Here is a 16,936-nt window from a genome sequence, read left to right on the forward strand (position 1 = left end):
TACAGAGGGAAAGAGAAGGAAGAAGGGATTGGAGCTACAAATGAAGGGACAAGCAGAACTCTGTCAGCTTTAGATTATGTTTTTATTTACTCATTAAAAACATTTATTTAGTAACTTTTATAGATGTGGAGGCAGATTTCTAGAAGAGAATCATGTATAGCCAGTAGAGGGTTTTCCTCTCTGCCTACCTCACAAGTCCTTTCCTTCCCATGCAGTATGGAAACCTGTGCTACTGTCCTCCCAGCTCTCTAAGTCTCCCAGTCTCTTCATCTCACACAAGTGCTGTGGTTTATGAGTGTCTAATGTAACAACTGAAAGAATTACACACTATCCAGCTAAATGTAAAACTATCCAACTAAATGTAAATGTACAATGTAATGTGAATGTGAATAATGAAGCTTCATTTAAAAAGAAAAAAAATATCTGCTATGCTTCCTTCAGAGGCTTTTTTCCCTGAAAAGGTGGGGTCTTTTTTGTTCCATTTTGGCATTTTAAAAAAATCACAAAGCCATGATTTTTCTGATTTTTGGTCATTACAAATAACCAGCCTCAGTAATTAACTTTCTGTCACTGAATAACTATTGGTCCAGTAATCAACAGCCGCCTTTGTACAGTCACAGAAATAGCCAAGAATCTCTCACTGTCAGTTGCTGGAAGAAGCCTCCTTCAGTGAGTTCATGTGCCATCATCCTCCAAACCATGTCTGATGGCCATACACCGGTGTCTGAGCCTAACAGGCATTGGGGCTCTATGGTAGACTTTATATTTATTAATGTTCTGGATTACTTCTGCTTTATTTCTCACAAAATAACAGCATGACTTCTGTTGGCAGCTGTGGGGTTTCTGCATTACTGTCTTTTGCATGTATGGGGTTTCTTTTATCTTGCAAATAAAGTTATAAGCTGCTTCTGCTGTGGGCATATTAGAAATCAGTCAAGCAATAAATTAATATATTTTCCATAGAAAGGCCTCAAATGGAATACGCTTTGGAGTTCTGGGAGCTGGTCTTTGAGAAAGTTTCAGACCAAATAAAGATCATCCAGAGCAAACCAATAAGACTGATTATGAATCTGGAAAACATGAGTTTCATAGCATGGATTAATTTATTGGGAAGAGAAGACTGAGGGAAGGGGGCATGATAACAGTCTTCAGATGTCTGAAAGATTCTTGTAACGGGGAAAGAGACTGCTCTCTTCTCCAGGTACACCTATCCTCCATTGCAATATGTGGTAGATAGGTGAAAAAGAAATAGGCTTTGCACTGTTAATGAAAGTCAGAGGTGGGTGTGAAGAATATTTTAATAATTCTGAAGACAGTGAAACACTGATGCAAATTGTCTGGGGGATGCATGGCATCTCTATCAATGGAAGTCTTAAGATAACAACAAGACAAACAGTGGTCAGGAATGACCTTCTGACCTTGTTCTGTGGCAGCAATATGAACTAGATTACACTGTGATGTCCTCCCAGGTCTTTTATTGTGTGATTTGACACTTACCTTACTTCAGGCGACTTTTGTTGCTGACTTGTAATGTATTGAAAAGATGTTGAAATTTCATGTCACAAGCTCCTGAAAGCAGGTTGTTAGGCAAGAACCTTTACTTTCATTTTTATAAAGCAGAAGCGTCTAATACTTCTTTTTGCAAGGAAGAGATTAAAATAATCAACTCAGAACCTTCAGAAAAGGCCAAGGACAAAGTGGTGAGAATATATCTATCAACATCTCAGCGTTTTTCAGACAACTTTATAATCATCTAAATGTTTGGGGGAGGCAATACTCTTGGCCTTAGCCTTGGCCTCATTTGTTCTCCATGAATAATTTCTCATTTTACATTGCTGTCACTTTTTTTCCAACCCACATTTGTTAAGCACAAGCTTTCACCTGTGAAACGACTTGTGTCTACTACTGCTTCCCTCCATGATTGCTTTAATTTTGCATTGCTGTCCACAGAGACATGTATGCTCCCTCTGTCCCTCCCATGCTCACGCTCTCCTGTCAGCACAAAGGTTTGTGCTTTCAGGTGGTGAACTGGAGCTAAGAACTGATCCTGGTCTTAAACAGACCGGCAAAAGAAAAAAAACCAAAACAAACCCAAACCATTTTCACCAGGATCACTTCTCTAGTCTAGTTCACTGCAGGACCTTAAAAACATGTCAAGGGGTGTACAGGAATCTGAATGAGCAGGTTCCTGTCTGGCAAAGGTGGGAGCAGCCTTTTGAAAGGACAGTCCAAAACCTAAAATTGGGGAATGCGTACTAAGAAAAAGTTGTCCTCTGCTGGCTGACTCCATGTTTGTTTAGCACTGCAGCTGCTTAATAGAATACTAAAAGAAATGCTTATCAGCTTTTGCACAACTGCAGAGTCAACACAAGTGAGAGAAACAGTCTGTTCCTTCTCTGACTCAGTATTCATCTGTGTAGAAATACAAAAAGGTAGAGATTTTTTTCTTAACTGAGCTTTTCTAACCTCTTCCCCTAGTTTGCTGACACAACAGCTAGGAAAAAACCCACCTTTTTTTCCTGGTACTGTACACAGTCTTCGAATTCATGATGAATAAATATGGGTTCCTGCCATGCAACTTTCTCAGAGCATGTTATTCTCCACGGTTCATTTAAGATGCTAAAGTTGTTCTTGAAATAAATGTTTTGGAGAAGACATTGGACAGGGCTCTCCATGCAATGCTTTCTTTAAAAAAAAAAACTGTTACATTTTTGAGAGACATAGCTAATCCATTTTGGCCTGAATTTCTTTCCTTCACAAAAGCAAATCTCAATCCTGGTGCATAATTTATGGTCTTGGCATCCAGCCCAAACATATGTACATACTGAAATCAGTTTTGCATCTGTTTAACTTTATGCACATGAGTAGTCTAATTGGTTTTAGTCTGATGAAATGACTCATGCGAAATCAAGTGTTTGCAGAACAAGGGTTTCAGACAGTAGGGTTCTTCAGGGCAGTAGCTTCTACAGCTTTATATGGTGCCTAGCACATGAAATGGCTTTTTGATTATCTAGAAACCCTCTGCAAGCTGTCTAACTGTAGTACGAGGTGAAACAAAGAAATACAAAAGAACAAGTCTTGTAGTCTAGGTCAGATCTTCTACTGCATACGACTTGGACACAATTACAATAGTTGTAACAATTAATTAATTGTAACTTCCATCTAAAAAAAATTTCTTCTGGGAATCTCTTCATTATCAAGAAAAATCGCTGCTCTTATTCTTTCATAACAGGCTGCGGCTGTTGGCATTCTGGTGACCATTGGTCAGGTTAAATACTGTTGCATATATATGCTAGATACTGTGATAAGTTATAGCCGTCATCTCCTATCAGGATGGAACCATATTCTTCTGGAGCCTGATAATTAAATGGACACATCCTTCAAGGAAGAGTTATCTGAATGGGCAGCTATGTAGATATTCATCATCTTCCCAGAACAAAACATCAGTGTGTCAAGAAAAGGAACAGGTTTTTTTGCTGCTCTCCCAATTCTTTTTCCATGCTATCTCACCTCTGCCATCCTGAACTTTGGCTAATTTCTTGCCTCATAACTGTGCAGTCATAGGTTGTAGGAAGAGAAGAGGTGATGCTGGGCTTGGTACTTGTTAAAGGTGTTTGTATCCAGAGGCTGGCCCTTCTGTTTTCTTTTGATGTTTTCTCATTCTCACTAAGTCTGCTGTAAGGGTCTAGGGCATGGAGAGTAGTCTAGAGAGGCTCAAGGAAGGGGATGAAAGAGGTTGCAAGATCTGATGTTAGGGCATTAGGGATTAAAAAGTGGAACTCCAGAGGATTTGTACTGTGAGAATGTAGTCTGGGGAGTACAGATAAAAAAGGAATGCTTGGAGTGTGAGTGCTGTTAAGGCAAAGCAAGGAAATGTATGGGAGTGACTCCAAAATTGATGGCGTACAGAGGACCACTGTAAGATGGAAATGAAAACGGGGAAAGAAAAAAAGAAGTTGGAGTAAGGATATAAAGCAAGAAGTATGCCTTAAAGATGAATGGTTTTGTTGGCTTTTCCCTCCTACCTCACTGCCCAGCTGCATTCTGTGATTGGTGAAAACACCCTCAAATAAAGACAATTTTAGGAAGCTCAGAATATAGATCAAGCCATGTGATTTTAAGTATTTGAAATGAGATTGAGGCATTATGTTCCTGACTTTTGGTGACATTTAGGCAGGAGGCATCTAAAAAAAGTGCCTATGTGAAGTCCATCAAGTAGTGTCTGATTCAGGATGCTCTGAAGTTAATAGACTACAGTATGCTTTGAAGCAATAGAGGAAAATATTGAAATATTACAGGATTAAAATACTATAGAGGTAAAATTGTGCTCTGGATTACCTAACTGTGTGAATCTGACAGCTCTGGTGAAAATGCTCTCTGATACTTTTGTGTGACTGGGGGAAAGATTTGATCTTAAAAGTGTTAAGTGTAGAAGGCTTTTTATTACTGATGTCTTTTTGTGGTCTGCAGTTTGACGCATATGCAAGGAAACAGGTAACTGAAGTCTTGATACTGCAAGGAAAAATGCACACTATTGACTTCTGGTAACTGAAAACTTTTTGGTCCTACAAGTAGATACACTTTAATGAGATGGTCATCTGTTTTATCCAGCAAGCTGAATTTCTGCTCATGGGAAAGTTCTGAATGCTGATACACAAAGAGAAAATTATTTTACTATGTGATTCTCAGAAGAGCATTCAAAATGTTAACAAACTTACACATCTCTAATTTATTCTGGGATTTTGCAAGTGAAACTAGAACATAATCATCTCCATGTTTTGAATAACTTATTGCAGCTCTTGATAATATTTCATATTGATTGGATGAATATCAATGTTTCCTACTTAAATCCTCTTTGCCTTAAAATGTGTAGTTTTTAATCCTTTAGAGTTTTGTGCAAATCAACTGCCCCTTATTTACATCTTGGCTAATACAAAGAAGTTAATATTTGTAAGAAACTTCTCTATGTAGTGCTTAAACAGGGCTGTATGGCAAAGATCTCATGTTAACTGTAATTATTGTAGGTAATTAATTTGTTAATTGATTTACTGAATTTGCAGCTGGTCACGTTTTTTTAAAGTACTGAAATGAATATTATTGTGGATTGTTTGCTCTTACGAGGATTATGAACACTTTATGTTGAACAAAGAATAAAAAGAAATCATGGAATTCTTTAAATATTTATAAAGCATTTTTGATGAGTAGACCGTATTTCCATGGTGAATTTTTACATATTCTTTTTGTCTATTTTCAGTCCCCTGCACATAGCTATTCAAGCTATGACTCTGGCAAGAATGAGAGTGTAGGCAGAGGTGCTGAAGATCTGTCTCTGAATCGAGGAGATGAGGATGAGGATGACCATGATGAGCAGGAAGACCCTGAGAAGGTTAATGAATCAGATGGGGTAGAAGCTGAGCGACTGAAAGCTTTTAACGTAAGTCATCTTGCACTCGTCGTCTTGTTTACTTCTACCACTCCTTTTACATTGTTATTTATGGGTAAGTTTGACAATATTAAAGGCACGTTAATTTAATTTGCAGGATTTATTTCGATTATTATTTTAATGCACATTATACTCTTGCCAACAGACAACAGATTTACTGTGTTTCATTTAGAATTTTAAGGCAGAGTGCACTCTTTACCAGTGAGGAAAACAAGGCTTTGTCCTGTGTGTGTGCGTGTGCGCCCGTGTGTGTGGATGTGGATGTGTGTATGTGCATGTTCACCCATTGAATGGAAAGGGGCTGTAGCTAGTTTATCAGGAGACCATTCCAGTGGTCAGCTGTTCTCTATTGCTTTCCCAATGTGTGTAATTATGCATGAAAACACAACCAATTGTTCAAACGAAGAAAAAATGAGAGTCAGTTCAATAAAATGATTAGCAATCACAGCTTATTGTTAATAATAAAACTTAAGTAGTGCCTATTTTCACAGTCTGTTCTGGTTTATCTCACAAGTTCTGTATCCTATAGACTATTCTTTTCTTGTCTTTTTTTTTTTTTTTAATCACCCGCCCCAAAATTACCCTTTAAAGAACTGTTTGCTTAATATTTCTGGCTTCCCATTACAAAGCTCTTCAGTGGATAGAAAAAATGTCTTCCTATCAGTAATCAAGACAGGAAGCTAGGAAGAGAAGAGAGCCGCCCTCCAAACCCATCTCCTCTGTCTCCCTCTTGCCAACAGATGTTTGTCAGGCTGTTTGTAGATGAAAACTTGGACCGAATGGTCCCAATCTCTAAGCAGCCCAAAGAAAAGATCCAGGCTATCATTGACTCATGCAGGCGACAATTCCCTGAGTATCAAGAGCGTGCCAGAAAACGCATACGTACTTACCTCAAGTCCTGCAGGCGGATGAAAAGAAGTGGTTTTGAGATGGTGAGTTTTGATTTAAAACCCAGCCCTAGTTTCCATCAAAACCCCATATGTAAATCCATGGCACTATTTTGTTTTCATCTTAGTGTCCTTTTTTTGTTTGTTTATTTTTTTGGTAATACCAGGTCAGAGGTTTCTTTTTCCCTTTTTCATTCTTCCTGAATTTATTTCCTTTGTTCACTGGTTTAAAAATGTTTTGAGACACTAGAGTTCACAAGATGAACTAGTATTGACATATAGGAAAAGAGGAACAAAGCAAGGCATAAGGAGGGAAGCTAAATGATGGCATATATAGTGACTTATGTCCTACTTTAGGTTACAGTCAGAGATTTTTGCCTGGAAGAGTCTTGCAGTAAGATGCATCTTTCTTTAGAATGCCTCTGCTAACTGGATTTCTGTGAGTCCTGTAAAAATTAGATCCTGCCAGACAAATGCTATACCCAAGCAAATGCCCAGTGTAGTAACGTCACACTGGCAATGGTTTTTTCTTGTACATTTTAGCCTACTAGTTATCAGTAAAAGTTACTCCTTTGAAATCTTTCAGTTGATATATGTGTGTGCAAAACACATTAAATGGTTTTAAAACACGGACATGAGGCTTACAGTTCAAGCATCCCAACGGTTTAGTAATTGTAATTGAACCAAAACCCGTGAACGTTATGATGGTGTACAACTGTCAGTGTTTTCAGACATTAATATTTTAATATTACTCAGTAGCACAAGAATGGGTGAATAATAAGTCTTGTCATTAATTGGCAGCTTCGTTATCTCTATAAAAGTTTTGTATTTCCAAAACCAAGAAAAGGCGGAGGAAACTAGGTAGCTACACACCTTATGCTTGATGTGTTTTGGCTATCTCTCTGGCCTTTAGATGACAATAAAATCACTTCATCATTGCAAGTAGATATCATTTAGTGATTAAACATATCATTATTTTTTTTTAATTAATCACCTGCAAACCCATTGATTACATTAAAAAATTACTGGAGATGATTGAATTTTACTGTTTCTCTCTTTCTCTCTGTCTTTCTCTTTCCTGCAATCTCTGCAGAATACTTATGATTTCCATATGTTGTTTAAGATGTTAGCTGACAGTTTTCAGAACAAAATATCATACCTATTTGTAGGGTAAGACCACTACTGGATAACACAAAAAGCAAAGATGAAAATTTTTTTTACATGTTTGTGATTCTAATCAACTGCATGGTTTTATTATTTGAAACATTGGGATAACACTGTTTCTTGACAACGGAAATGCAGATGAAGAGAGACAGGTACAATAAAGGACATCTGTACAGATAAAAGTGCCAAAGATTGACTGGTGGTGTACATGTCAGATTATACAGCCTTCCAAAATAAAAGAAGGAAAACCAGAAAGTAAATATTTTCTACAATCCACGAAGTAGCATCAAATTGCATCTACTCACTGTGGCTGAAAATAATACAGCAACATCAAGTTCAGCTTTCACGATGCCAAATATTTATATTTTGCTGTACTTTCAATTGAAAATACTTAAAAAATTAGCCGATGCGAGCAAGTCTACTCACTGTTCCAATTTGTGGCCTCATTACTGTCATTATTCACATTGATGAGCAGTTATGTAAACTGGCTCATTTTTTTGTCATCTGAAAGACTTGCGCAACTGTTTTGCAATATGAATAAAGGGCTTACAGTCTGACCCATATGAGCTAGGTTGGCTTGACTTCAGTGCACATTTGCAAATGTTACTTTCATATGAATAAAGGTTGAAGGATCAAATTTATCCCTGAGAGGGGAAAAGGAGCGGAGATTCTCAGGAACATGGTCCAAGTGGGCAACCTTTAGAGTTTAGAAATATTCTCTATTTTTATAATGTTCGGCGACAGTTTATGATGGGCTTTATTTCTTTTTAAAAAAAACAAATTACCCTCCAAAATATGGACTTTGCCCGTGAATGGAAGTGACAAGGCACTGGAGCTCATGCCAAAGATTTTAGCCCTCCTGGGCCTGAAGGGAAATCTGTCCTGCTTCCTTGTTTGCAGGTAGGAAAATGAGCCAAATACTATCCAAAGTCTTTGGAGGAGCTCCCATTAACTTCCTAAGAGAATAAGTGGTGTTTTATGTTTATGTCTTTAGTATTTCTGAGACATAATACGTATCCATTTGCTGGTTTTAATTATTTTCTCATTTCTAAATTACTGTATCAGCATCTCCTGATTATAAGCAGTTTTTAAAAATTCTACCATGGGCAGAAGCACTTGACTGTATGATTATTTTAAATGTACTTACCATTTTGACAGTGGCAAAGAAACACTTTGTCCAGATAATAACATTTGTTCAAAACAATCATGAAAGGACATGTCGGTGTTGGTTTGAATCAGGTGCTACCCTCAAATATAGGAAAACAGGATAATGATCTCCTCAGGAGCAATAGTGCTACTGTTGTTACATTAAATAGGATGTCAGATAATAATCTCCACAGCAGATGTCTTTTGTTATAGACATATTAAATACCAGTTTTTCATTTTGTTCGGGTTCAAAATGCTACATTTTGAGCATCTAGTTGCAAGGGAAAAAGAGAATAATTTCATATATGGCATATGACAGTTCAGACTGTGTGTGGAACAGTGCAGCTATCTACAGCATCATATTGTAAAGTGAAGAGAAAATGTAAACACTAAGTTAAATTAGTGTAAGACTGCATGGCAAAGATGAAAAAACATGCCTGAAGCCTGCTTCTGTCAGTTACTTGCCATCTGTAATCCAAACGACAGTTCTTGCCGCATAACAGCCCAATTCTAGCTCTGAGGCAATGGGAAAGACTCAGTCTCATGAGTGTTCATGTTGTTAATTAATGTGTTTCTTAGTATTAATTTTTTTAAGAGATTGCTTATGCTTATTGTGCTTCTACTTATAACAGATAGTTGTCCATGGACTTCAAGGCAGCTTGCGTAGCTTCTTGTTACAAATATTCCTTTGAGGAGTTCCCTTTCTTCACTGGAAATAATTTCCTCGTTTGACTGTTCAGCTTGTAATTGTGCCGCTTTCATTTTCATTCTGACAGAAGCATATTCCTCAACAAAGCACTGTCAAAGTTTTTCTCATGAATTGTAAGATTGTTTTTCTCCTCCCATTGTCTCTTGCTTACGGACTGTTGTCAATGTTTTCTTACTAAATTCTATGATCTTGCTCAAAATCTTTCATTGGGAGGGAAGTTAGTGAAGTCCTGAAATCACCGGCTTTTGGTTGGGATCTCTATGTTGTGTCCCAACATGTGCTATGCTGTAGCACTTTGTGAACTTCTTAGTTCTTGATGTTCTTAAACATGTTCTTTTTTTTTTTTCTTCATTAGCCCATAAGCAACAGAAAAAATTGTATTATTGCCTCTCTGTCAAGGACTGATATTAATGAGAATTCCTTTACGTATATTGTTTTGTGACCTACATATGTGATACAAGAGGAATTTTCTCCCTGAAATGGTCAGATGCCTGGTTTCAGTAACATTTTTGTGACACTAACTTGTGATTTTGTAACACTAACTTGTTGCAGCTTCGGTATCTATAGAAAAAAAACCAAACCAAACCAAACCAAAAACTTGTTGTTTTGTAACACTAACTTGTCCCAGCTTCCGTATCTATAGAAAACTGCCAATTAAAAAAAGATAGTAGACTGCTGCTGAGGACACGCGCTATCTATTTATTCAGTTATAGTCTAGAAAAATTTTAAATGTTAGAAATGATCAAACGGGCTTGAATTGACTTAATAATTACATTTTCTTACTACTGTCTGCTTCCTCCCATCTTCATGAACTCCTGTCATTGGTTTCACTGCATTCAGTTTGAAACTGCATCTTACAGTATCTTTTTGAGTTATGCCATTTTTTCTATGTGCGTCCCAATGCAAGAGCAATGTCTTAAACTTTCATTCACAGAGAGATTCTTCCTTTTGTTTAAGCAAAAGGAAACCCTCCTTCCTTGGCACTACTCTAATAAAAGCAATAATATCAAAGAGCAAAGTATTGGAGAGAAAAGGCTAGTCATAAATGCTTTTAATTGTCTGGAGACAAGTTCCGGTGTGTCAGAGAGGAAAAGTCACACTATGCCTGAAGGTGGTTCCTCAGATCCCAGTGTTGTTCATCCCAGCTCCTTTTGTCCTATCGCCAGCCTCAGTAACAAATAACCGAGCTCTGTATCTTTCACTGCTTCTGTCATTTGGTTGTGCCAATTGGCTGTAAGAGGTGTTTTAACGATTTGCAACTGTGCACATGTTGATCGAGGTGTTTTAAATGTGTCTAGTGGCTTGGAGCACTTCTATATTGTGCTTGAACAGCTGTGGCGGGGACTGGTTTTTGGAAGAGGGTGTGTTTTCTGAAATCTGCCTTATTAAGATTTCTTGGGATAGATATGTAGCCTCTGTTTTTAAGTTTTAGCTTTAGAGAAAGGAAGCTTTCGTTATTTACTGAATTTAGTACTGAATAGTCCAGCTGCTCTCGCAGCCATACAGCTTTTCAGTCCTCCAGGCCTTTTATGGCTGGAAAGGTCATAAACATTTTCGGGAAGATGAGGGTCTGTGGATCTAGGGATGCATGCCTAATCTTGATTAATAAGCGGGGAAGCATCAAGAAAACTATTACAAGAACATTTACATGAAGATCTACAAATACTAATAGAGTTGTGGCTTTGTACTGTACCCCAAATTCTGGTGACTGGTCACTTTCCTTTCTAAGAATCTCACCCCTCTTAGACAGCGGTTAGCTTGTGTAAGCCTGATGGGCAACCTGGTTGAAAAAGGGCAAAGCTACTCTCTGACAAGCTTTGACTTTTTGCAGTAGGTCTCCCATATCCTTAAAAAAATGTCTAGAAACAATTTCCCTAAGGCTCTTAGATATTCTTTTTCCCCACAGAACAGTTAAGTGAATACTGATGTGATTTTACAGAACTGCCTTTTAAATCTGTCTCAGATAGATACCTTTTGCTTCTCAGTAACTTTTGCAAGTGTAGGCAATTTTGGAAAAGTGAGTGGCAGAGGGAGTTACACTTTTTCCAGTAACCTTGAAGAAGTTAGCTTTGAAAAAGGCATGATATTTGGAGAAAGAATGAAAACTAAAAAATGAAAAATACCCAGCAACCCGATAGTAATTAGCCTTTTACATTCTGTGAGAGAGGAAAAGATAGGAATGCAATTTTGATATTTGTTTCACTTTTTTATTGAATGCAGAAGAAAAACAAACGCCTCCAAAATGGCAATAAGTTCGGACATGGAAAAAAAACCCCATGGCTTTTAAAGAGAAAAAAAAAACCACACCAACAAAAAACTGGTGTAAAAGAATATTCACTCTGATTACTTGTAAGCTAGAAATCAGGAAAAAAAAAAGTGGTAAATATGTCAGTTTTTCTTATGCTGTGATTCTGACTTAGATCAAGACCTCTGCTGCAATATTACTTGATTAGCTGATTTGTTCCAGTAGTTAAGAGTAGGGAAGCCAGTTCAGTGTATTAGTTTAGGTGAAACAGGAAATAATTTTAAATCAGACTTATTTTTGCCTAGTCCTCAGGAGTTTTGCTAGTAAACTGTTTGCTGTTGGAGTGTCTAATCCAATCCTCACCTAATTCAGAAGCAATTAGTTCAGTGTGACGATTCACGGGGTCCTCTGTCACTCTGAAATTCCAGATAAGTTTGGGATAGAGGTATTCTTACCTAAGTTTGCTAGAGAAATTAGGTGACGTCGGCTCCCTTAGCAATCAGTGGAGCACTTGGATGAACCAATCCAGAGAAATTTCATCCACAGCTGTCTGAAGAATCAACTTCTGGAGATACCTGTCTGAATGAAACAATCAAGAAGCCTAGATGACTAGTTTAGACAAAATACTTGAGTTTTAGGTGGATAAATTCAGACAGATCTTCTTTCTGTTGTTCACATAAGTTATTTAAAATTTACACTAGCCCCACTGAAACTGCTCTCGGACTTAGCCCTGTATGTAGGCACGGCAGTGGCAGCGGCAGCAGAACGGTGGTTGATTGGAGTGTGTCACTTGCTTAACATTTAGATGGGAATATGGATATGTTAAGATATATCTGGACATATTTAGGTGCTGTCATAATCAAGGTGCAACATGCAATGTTTCAATTAAATGTACTTTAAAGCTGAAAACTTAAAAAAGTGATGTGAGCATCCCTGAACATTTTAAAAAGCCTCTTCTGCCATTTAAGAAAATATTTCTAGCTGTTTCTTTGAATTCCTTAGTAGGTGTTACAATTCAGCATTTATCACAAGACTGCAAGCAAAATATATCAAAAGCCAGTCTGAAATGCTGTGCTACAGGCATTAAAATGCCAGTCCAGTTGTTCATATTTCCCTATTCTGTACTAACTAACAGTTACAAAAGGACATCCAATAGAGTGCAGTACTGTACTTCAGTCTGTAAATTTAAAAATACTCTGTGGAAAGGTTTCTGAATCCTTTGTAACTGTGCAGTGTAGGACAGTTCTGTGTCATACATTTCACTGCATTACACTCAGTAAAAATCCCATTTGAAGATAATGTGTACCCTGTCTTGTAAAGTATTTTTGGATGTTTTCTGTGGAAAAAATGCTATTTAGGTGTGGCATGCTGTTATAAATATGTTGAGGATTTCAACACATTGTGTTAGATCTTAATAAGTTATTTTGAAAGAGTTGTGGCATAATTGCAATGTTTCATTTTGGAAATGACCTGGTCTTAACGATACCTGAGGAAAAAGCTGACATGCAGAAGAGCACTAGGGGGTATCGTGTTGTTAGGAGCCCAACATGCAAAGAAGTGTTTAGTGGTACCTCTGGAAAAACTCAGTTACTGTCACTGAGGCATCTTAGGCATTCATCTTCACCTTCGGATGCCCCATCACTTTGGAAAATTTGGAACTTCTTTTTTTTTCAAGTTTGAGTAAAACTAAAATATTTTCTCATTCATACATTTATATTAGAGTTCATATTAGGGTCTCTATGAGCAAAATGAAGTAAATTGTATGTTTATGTGCTTGCAACTGTCTTATACTGAAAGATCTCATTTTTAATGTTAATTGGCCTAAACTAGAACGTAGTATCTACACACAAATGTACAGGTTATAAAGTTAAAGGCATTTTAGTAGGTGTGCTTGTGTGTCCATTATCTGACATAATAGATAGCTGTATTTTTTCAGAACTGAGTCAGACTGGTGTAACATGTGTGAAAGTACCTAGATCAAGCTTCTGTATGAAATACTGGGTCTCACAAAAAATGCCAGGTTAGTAACTTTAGAGACAACGGATCTCTAGCCACAGGAGGACAGCACATGCATCAGATTGCAAGTTTGGTTTTGATGGATATACTGCTCCTAGTGGTTTAGACTGAAATACAATCCATCCATTGTATGAATAATTGGTAGATTTAAACCAAAAATATACATTCAAAATTAGAATGCAGCAGTTTTTTAGATTCCTTATACAAATACGGGGATTGTGTGAACATGACAGAAAGGGTATTTTACGTTTCCCATGAAGATACCTCACTTTAAACAAAAGACCCGATGATACTGTATACAGTTTCTGTATTGCAAATGGGTACTCTACAGCATTTTGAAAGTGCTAGTCTCTTTTATGTTAAGGAATCAGAGATTATACTAATAGAGCTAATTTCTAGAGAATCTGGGCCAAGGATTTCTGATTTCAGTTACTAAAAAATCACCAACCTTGCAGGACTGCTCCATAACTCCAGAAAGGCTTGTTGTAAGGCGCTTTGATTGTTGAGAGACAATCTAAAGACCACCAAAGCCATGGAAGGGTCTTCATTAGCTTTAATGTTCTTTAAAGGAGGCCAACAGTTATTTAACTACAGAGAAGTATCGGCTAATTTGATTTTTTGTTAAGAAGTCTGCAAAAGTATATCTGTCAATAATTTGCACACAAATTTGTACACAAGGGATGAGTGTATGAAGTCTTCATGTAAGTTTGCACAAAAATTTCCCTGAAAAAGATGCAAATGTTCCTGTCCAATATGGTGATTAAGTGTGCTTGTTGCTTTGTCGTGGTCATTGTCATCTACAGGCTCTATGGTGGTCTCAAGAATCAGGTTTAAACTGTCTTGAAATGCAGTTTCAAATATGAGAGGACTGGAGGTGGTTGGTCATCTCCCTTAGGCTAATGAGGGAATTTCAACCACTTCCTGAATGTCAGTCCCTTCAAAAGATGTTAAAACCAGAGGCATGCGCATGTGCATGAAATCCAGCAGGTTTCCTTTACACCTTTTGTCAAAATGCTCTTTGCCTATGTAGTGGTTTAGGCTGAAAAGAAAATTGGTTCTGTTTTACCGCAAGCCAGGGCATTCTATGTCATGTTAGAGGCTGAACGTTAGTTGTGTGTCAGCTGAAGAGATGTACAAAAGCAAAGAATGCTGTACGTTCAAAACGTGGGGCTGTTCTAGTGCAGTCACAAGCAGTGTTGTGTTTCCAAGTAAATACAAAGGAATTTTGTATACTGCTGCTGTGTGATGGACAGAAGCATATAGTCTTTTCAGAAGGTCCATATTAAGTTGTTTACCAGATTCCCTCTAAGTTTTATTCATCTCTTCACCTGAAAGTTACTATAAAATTTTCACATGCCTTTTTTCTATCTGTCATTGTTTCAAAACAACAAAAATGTAATCCTGCCTTCTAATTTTGCCACGTGAATCGCTTGTTTTGGTGGACTGAAGGTTGGAGGCTTGCTTATTTTCTGTTGTTTTACACATGGGTAGTTCCAGTATAGTTATTTCCTTCTTTACATTGCTGTGAAGTGAAAGAAACACCAGACTGGGGCTGTGAATGTTATGTACCAAACAACAGTAGGTGCATTCTGCCAGTTAAAAAGCTGGTCAGGAATTTTTTTATAGTCTTTTTTTTTTTTTTTTTAACCTTAAGAAGTGTTAGTTTGTCAAAGGTTTTCTGTTTTGACATACTCCACTAAAATGAAACCTGGTTTCCTAGTAGCCTAGTGGTCAGGCTGTGGATCCAGGGATTGTGGGGGGAGCCTGGGAGCCCTTGGAAATAAGGACTTCTTGGCTCCCACATTTCCTGCTGTAGTCCCAAACATGCAGGAGCCAGCACTTAGCTCTCAGATCTGCAGAAGGGATCCTGGGAACCTCAAAAACATTGGTTTGGCTGAGATCTGCAGGCTCCCCTCTACAGAATGGAATGATGTTGCTTTTGCCATGTGTCCCAAGGCCTTTGTGTCTCTCCCTCGCACAGGAAGTTGAGAAATGTTCAGAACCCCACAAGGACTGGGATGCTTGAGCTCCTTCCAGACATGGTTTTATAGCTGGTAGTCATGACACAGATCACGAATAATCAGAAGTATAGAAGATGATGAACTTAAGCTAAGCCAGAAGGGGCCTCTGAGCTTAGAAGATGGGGCTATTAATTCAGTTTATTTAAAAACATCTTTTAAAAAGTGGTTATTTCAAAGCATTTTTTTCCTCTTAGGCAAGGCTTTTCAAAATTCATCTTTTTGACATTTCACAGATATAGCATTTCATGAAACAGAAAATTTTTTTAACAGCTCTGCTGCTAGTGACGGAGGACTGTGTTCGTCTTCTCAGTCAATGCCAAGCTAGTGCTCTGCCTGAGTAAAGCTGATAGAACCTGAACCTTAATCAGATGATTTTTCTCCTGTGCTTTGTTCTAGTATTCTACTCCCCAGGTCACTCAACCGTGCATTCACTACATTCTCCCTAAGGTTCACTCTAGATAGTTCTTGACATGAACATATCAACAGCCAGATGCAGTGATGAGTGAGAGAAATTGTGGGTTAATGCATATTTCAAGAGTAAGTTACTCCATTACCTGGAGATTTCTTCATTTTTGCAGGTACTAATTTTGAGTTCAATATTTCAACAATGAACACATAACCACTGCACTCCTTTTCAGAGAAAAGCACGTGACTGCTTGATTTTTATGGTAACTCTTTATTTTTTATTTTATAAAACACTTCAATAAACCTATTCTCTCCCATAAACAAAGAAGCTAGAGGAACTTGGGTTCATTTTATTTTTTGTTCAGAACATTAATTTTTTGGCTTATGTGTCACCTTCTAAAAATCCATGGATGTATAGGTATGGTTATAGCTCTAACTAAAGACCTGAGCTGGAGGAGTTGAGCAGTAGTTTACTCACTATTTTTCAAGAACATCATTGTGTGGCCGCTGCTAGAGGACCACACTGGGACTTCCATTTAGCCAACGTAGTCAATGTACCTTGAACATAAGTAAAACTGGCACGTAGAGAGATACTTGGCCACTAAATACTGAGGGGGGTGGGATCTGGTGTGGGTAAGTGATGCAATAACACATTCAGGGTAACATCACCATTCTAGGGAGCCAGAATAATAAATATAATGCTTTGTCAGCGAAAACCTTCTGCAAAGGCTTATTACTTCCTCTGGAGCTTAGAGGAAGGTGTCTGCTTGTACTGTCCTGTTAACTTCTGTAATGAAACCAGGGTTTAACATCAGTGTCCCTCATCTCTTAGACAGATTTGTTTTTCAAAAGTGCATGGGAATGCATTGTTGTGCAAGCTGGAAAGAATTTCAGTAGTTT

General features: G+C 37.7%; 1 protein-coding gene across 5 annotated transcripts in view; it reads left to right on the top strand.

The window, feature by feature from the left end:
- NOL4 (nucleolar protein 4) overlaps positions 1–16,936 on the top strand; it is a 192,449-nt gene that overhangs the window by 140,751 nt on the left and 34,762 nt on the right. For 3 of the 5 annotated variants that reach the window (XM_054191579.1, XM_054191581.1, XM_054191582.1), the window contains one exon: positions 5,255–5,434. In XM_054191579.1, the coding sequence (XP_054047554.1) occupies positions 5,255–5,434 (180 nt within the window). Of the gene's footprint in view, positions 1–5,254; positions 5,435–6,183; positions 6,376–16,936 lie in introns of all 5 variants that reach the window. The other 2 variants (XM_054191577.1, XM_054191578.1) reach the window with 1 other exon arrangement.

Source organism: Rissa tridactyla, chromosome 2 (genome assembly GCF_028500815.1).
Source record: "Rissa tridactyla isolate bRisTri1 chromosome 2, bRisTri1.patW.cur.20221130, whole genome shotgun sequence".
NCBI classification, from domain to species: domain Eukaryota; kingdom Metazoa; phylum Chordata; class Aves; order Charadriiformes; family Laridae; genus Rissa; species Rissa tridactyla.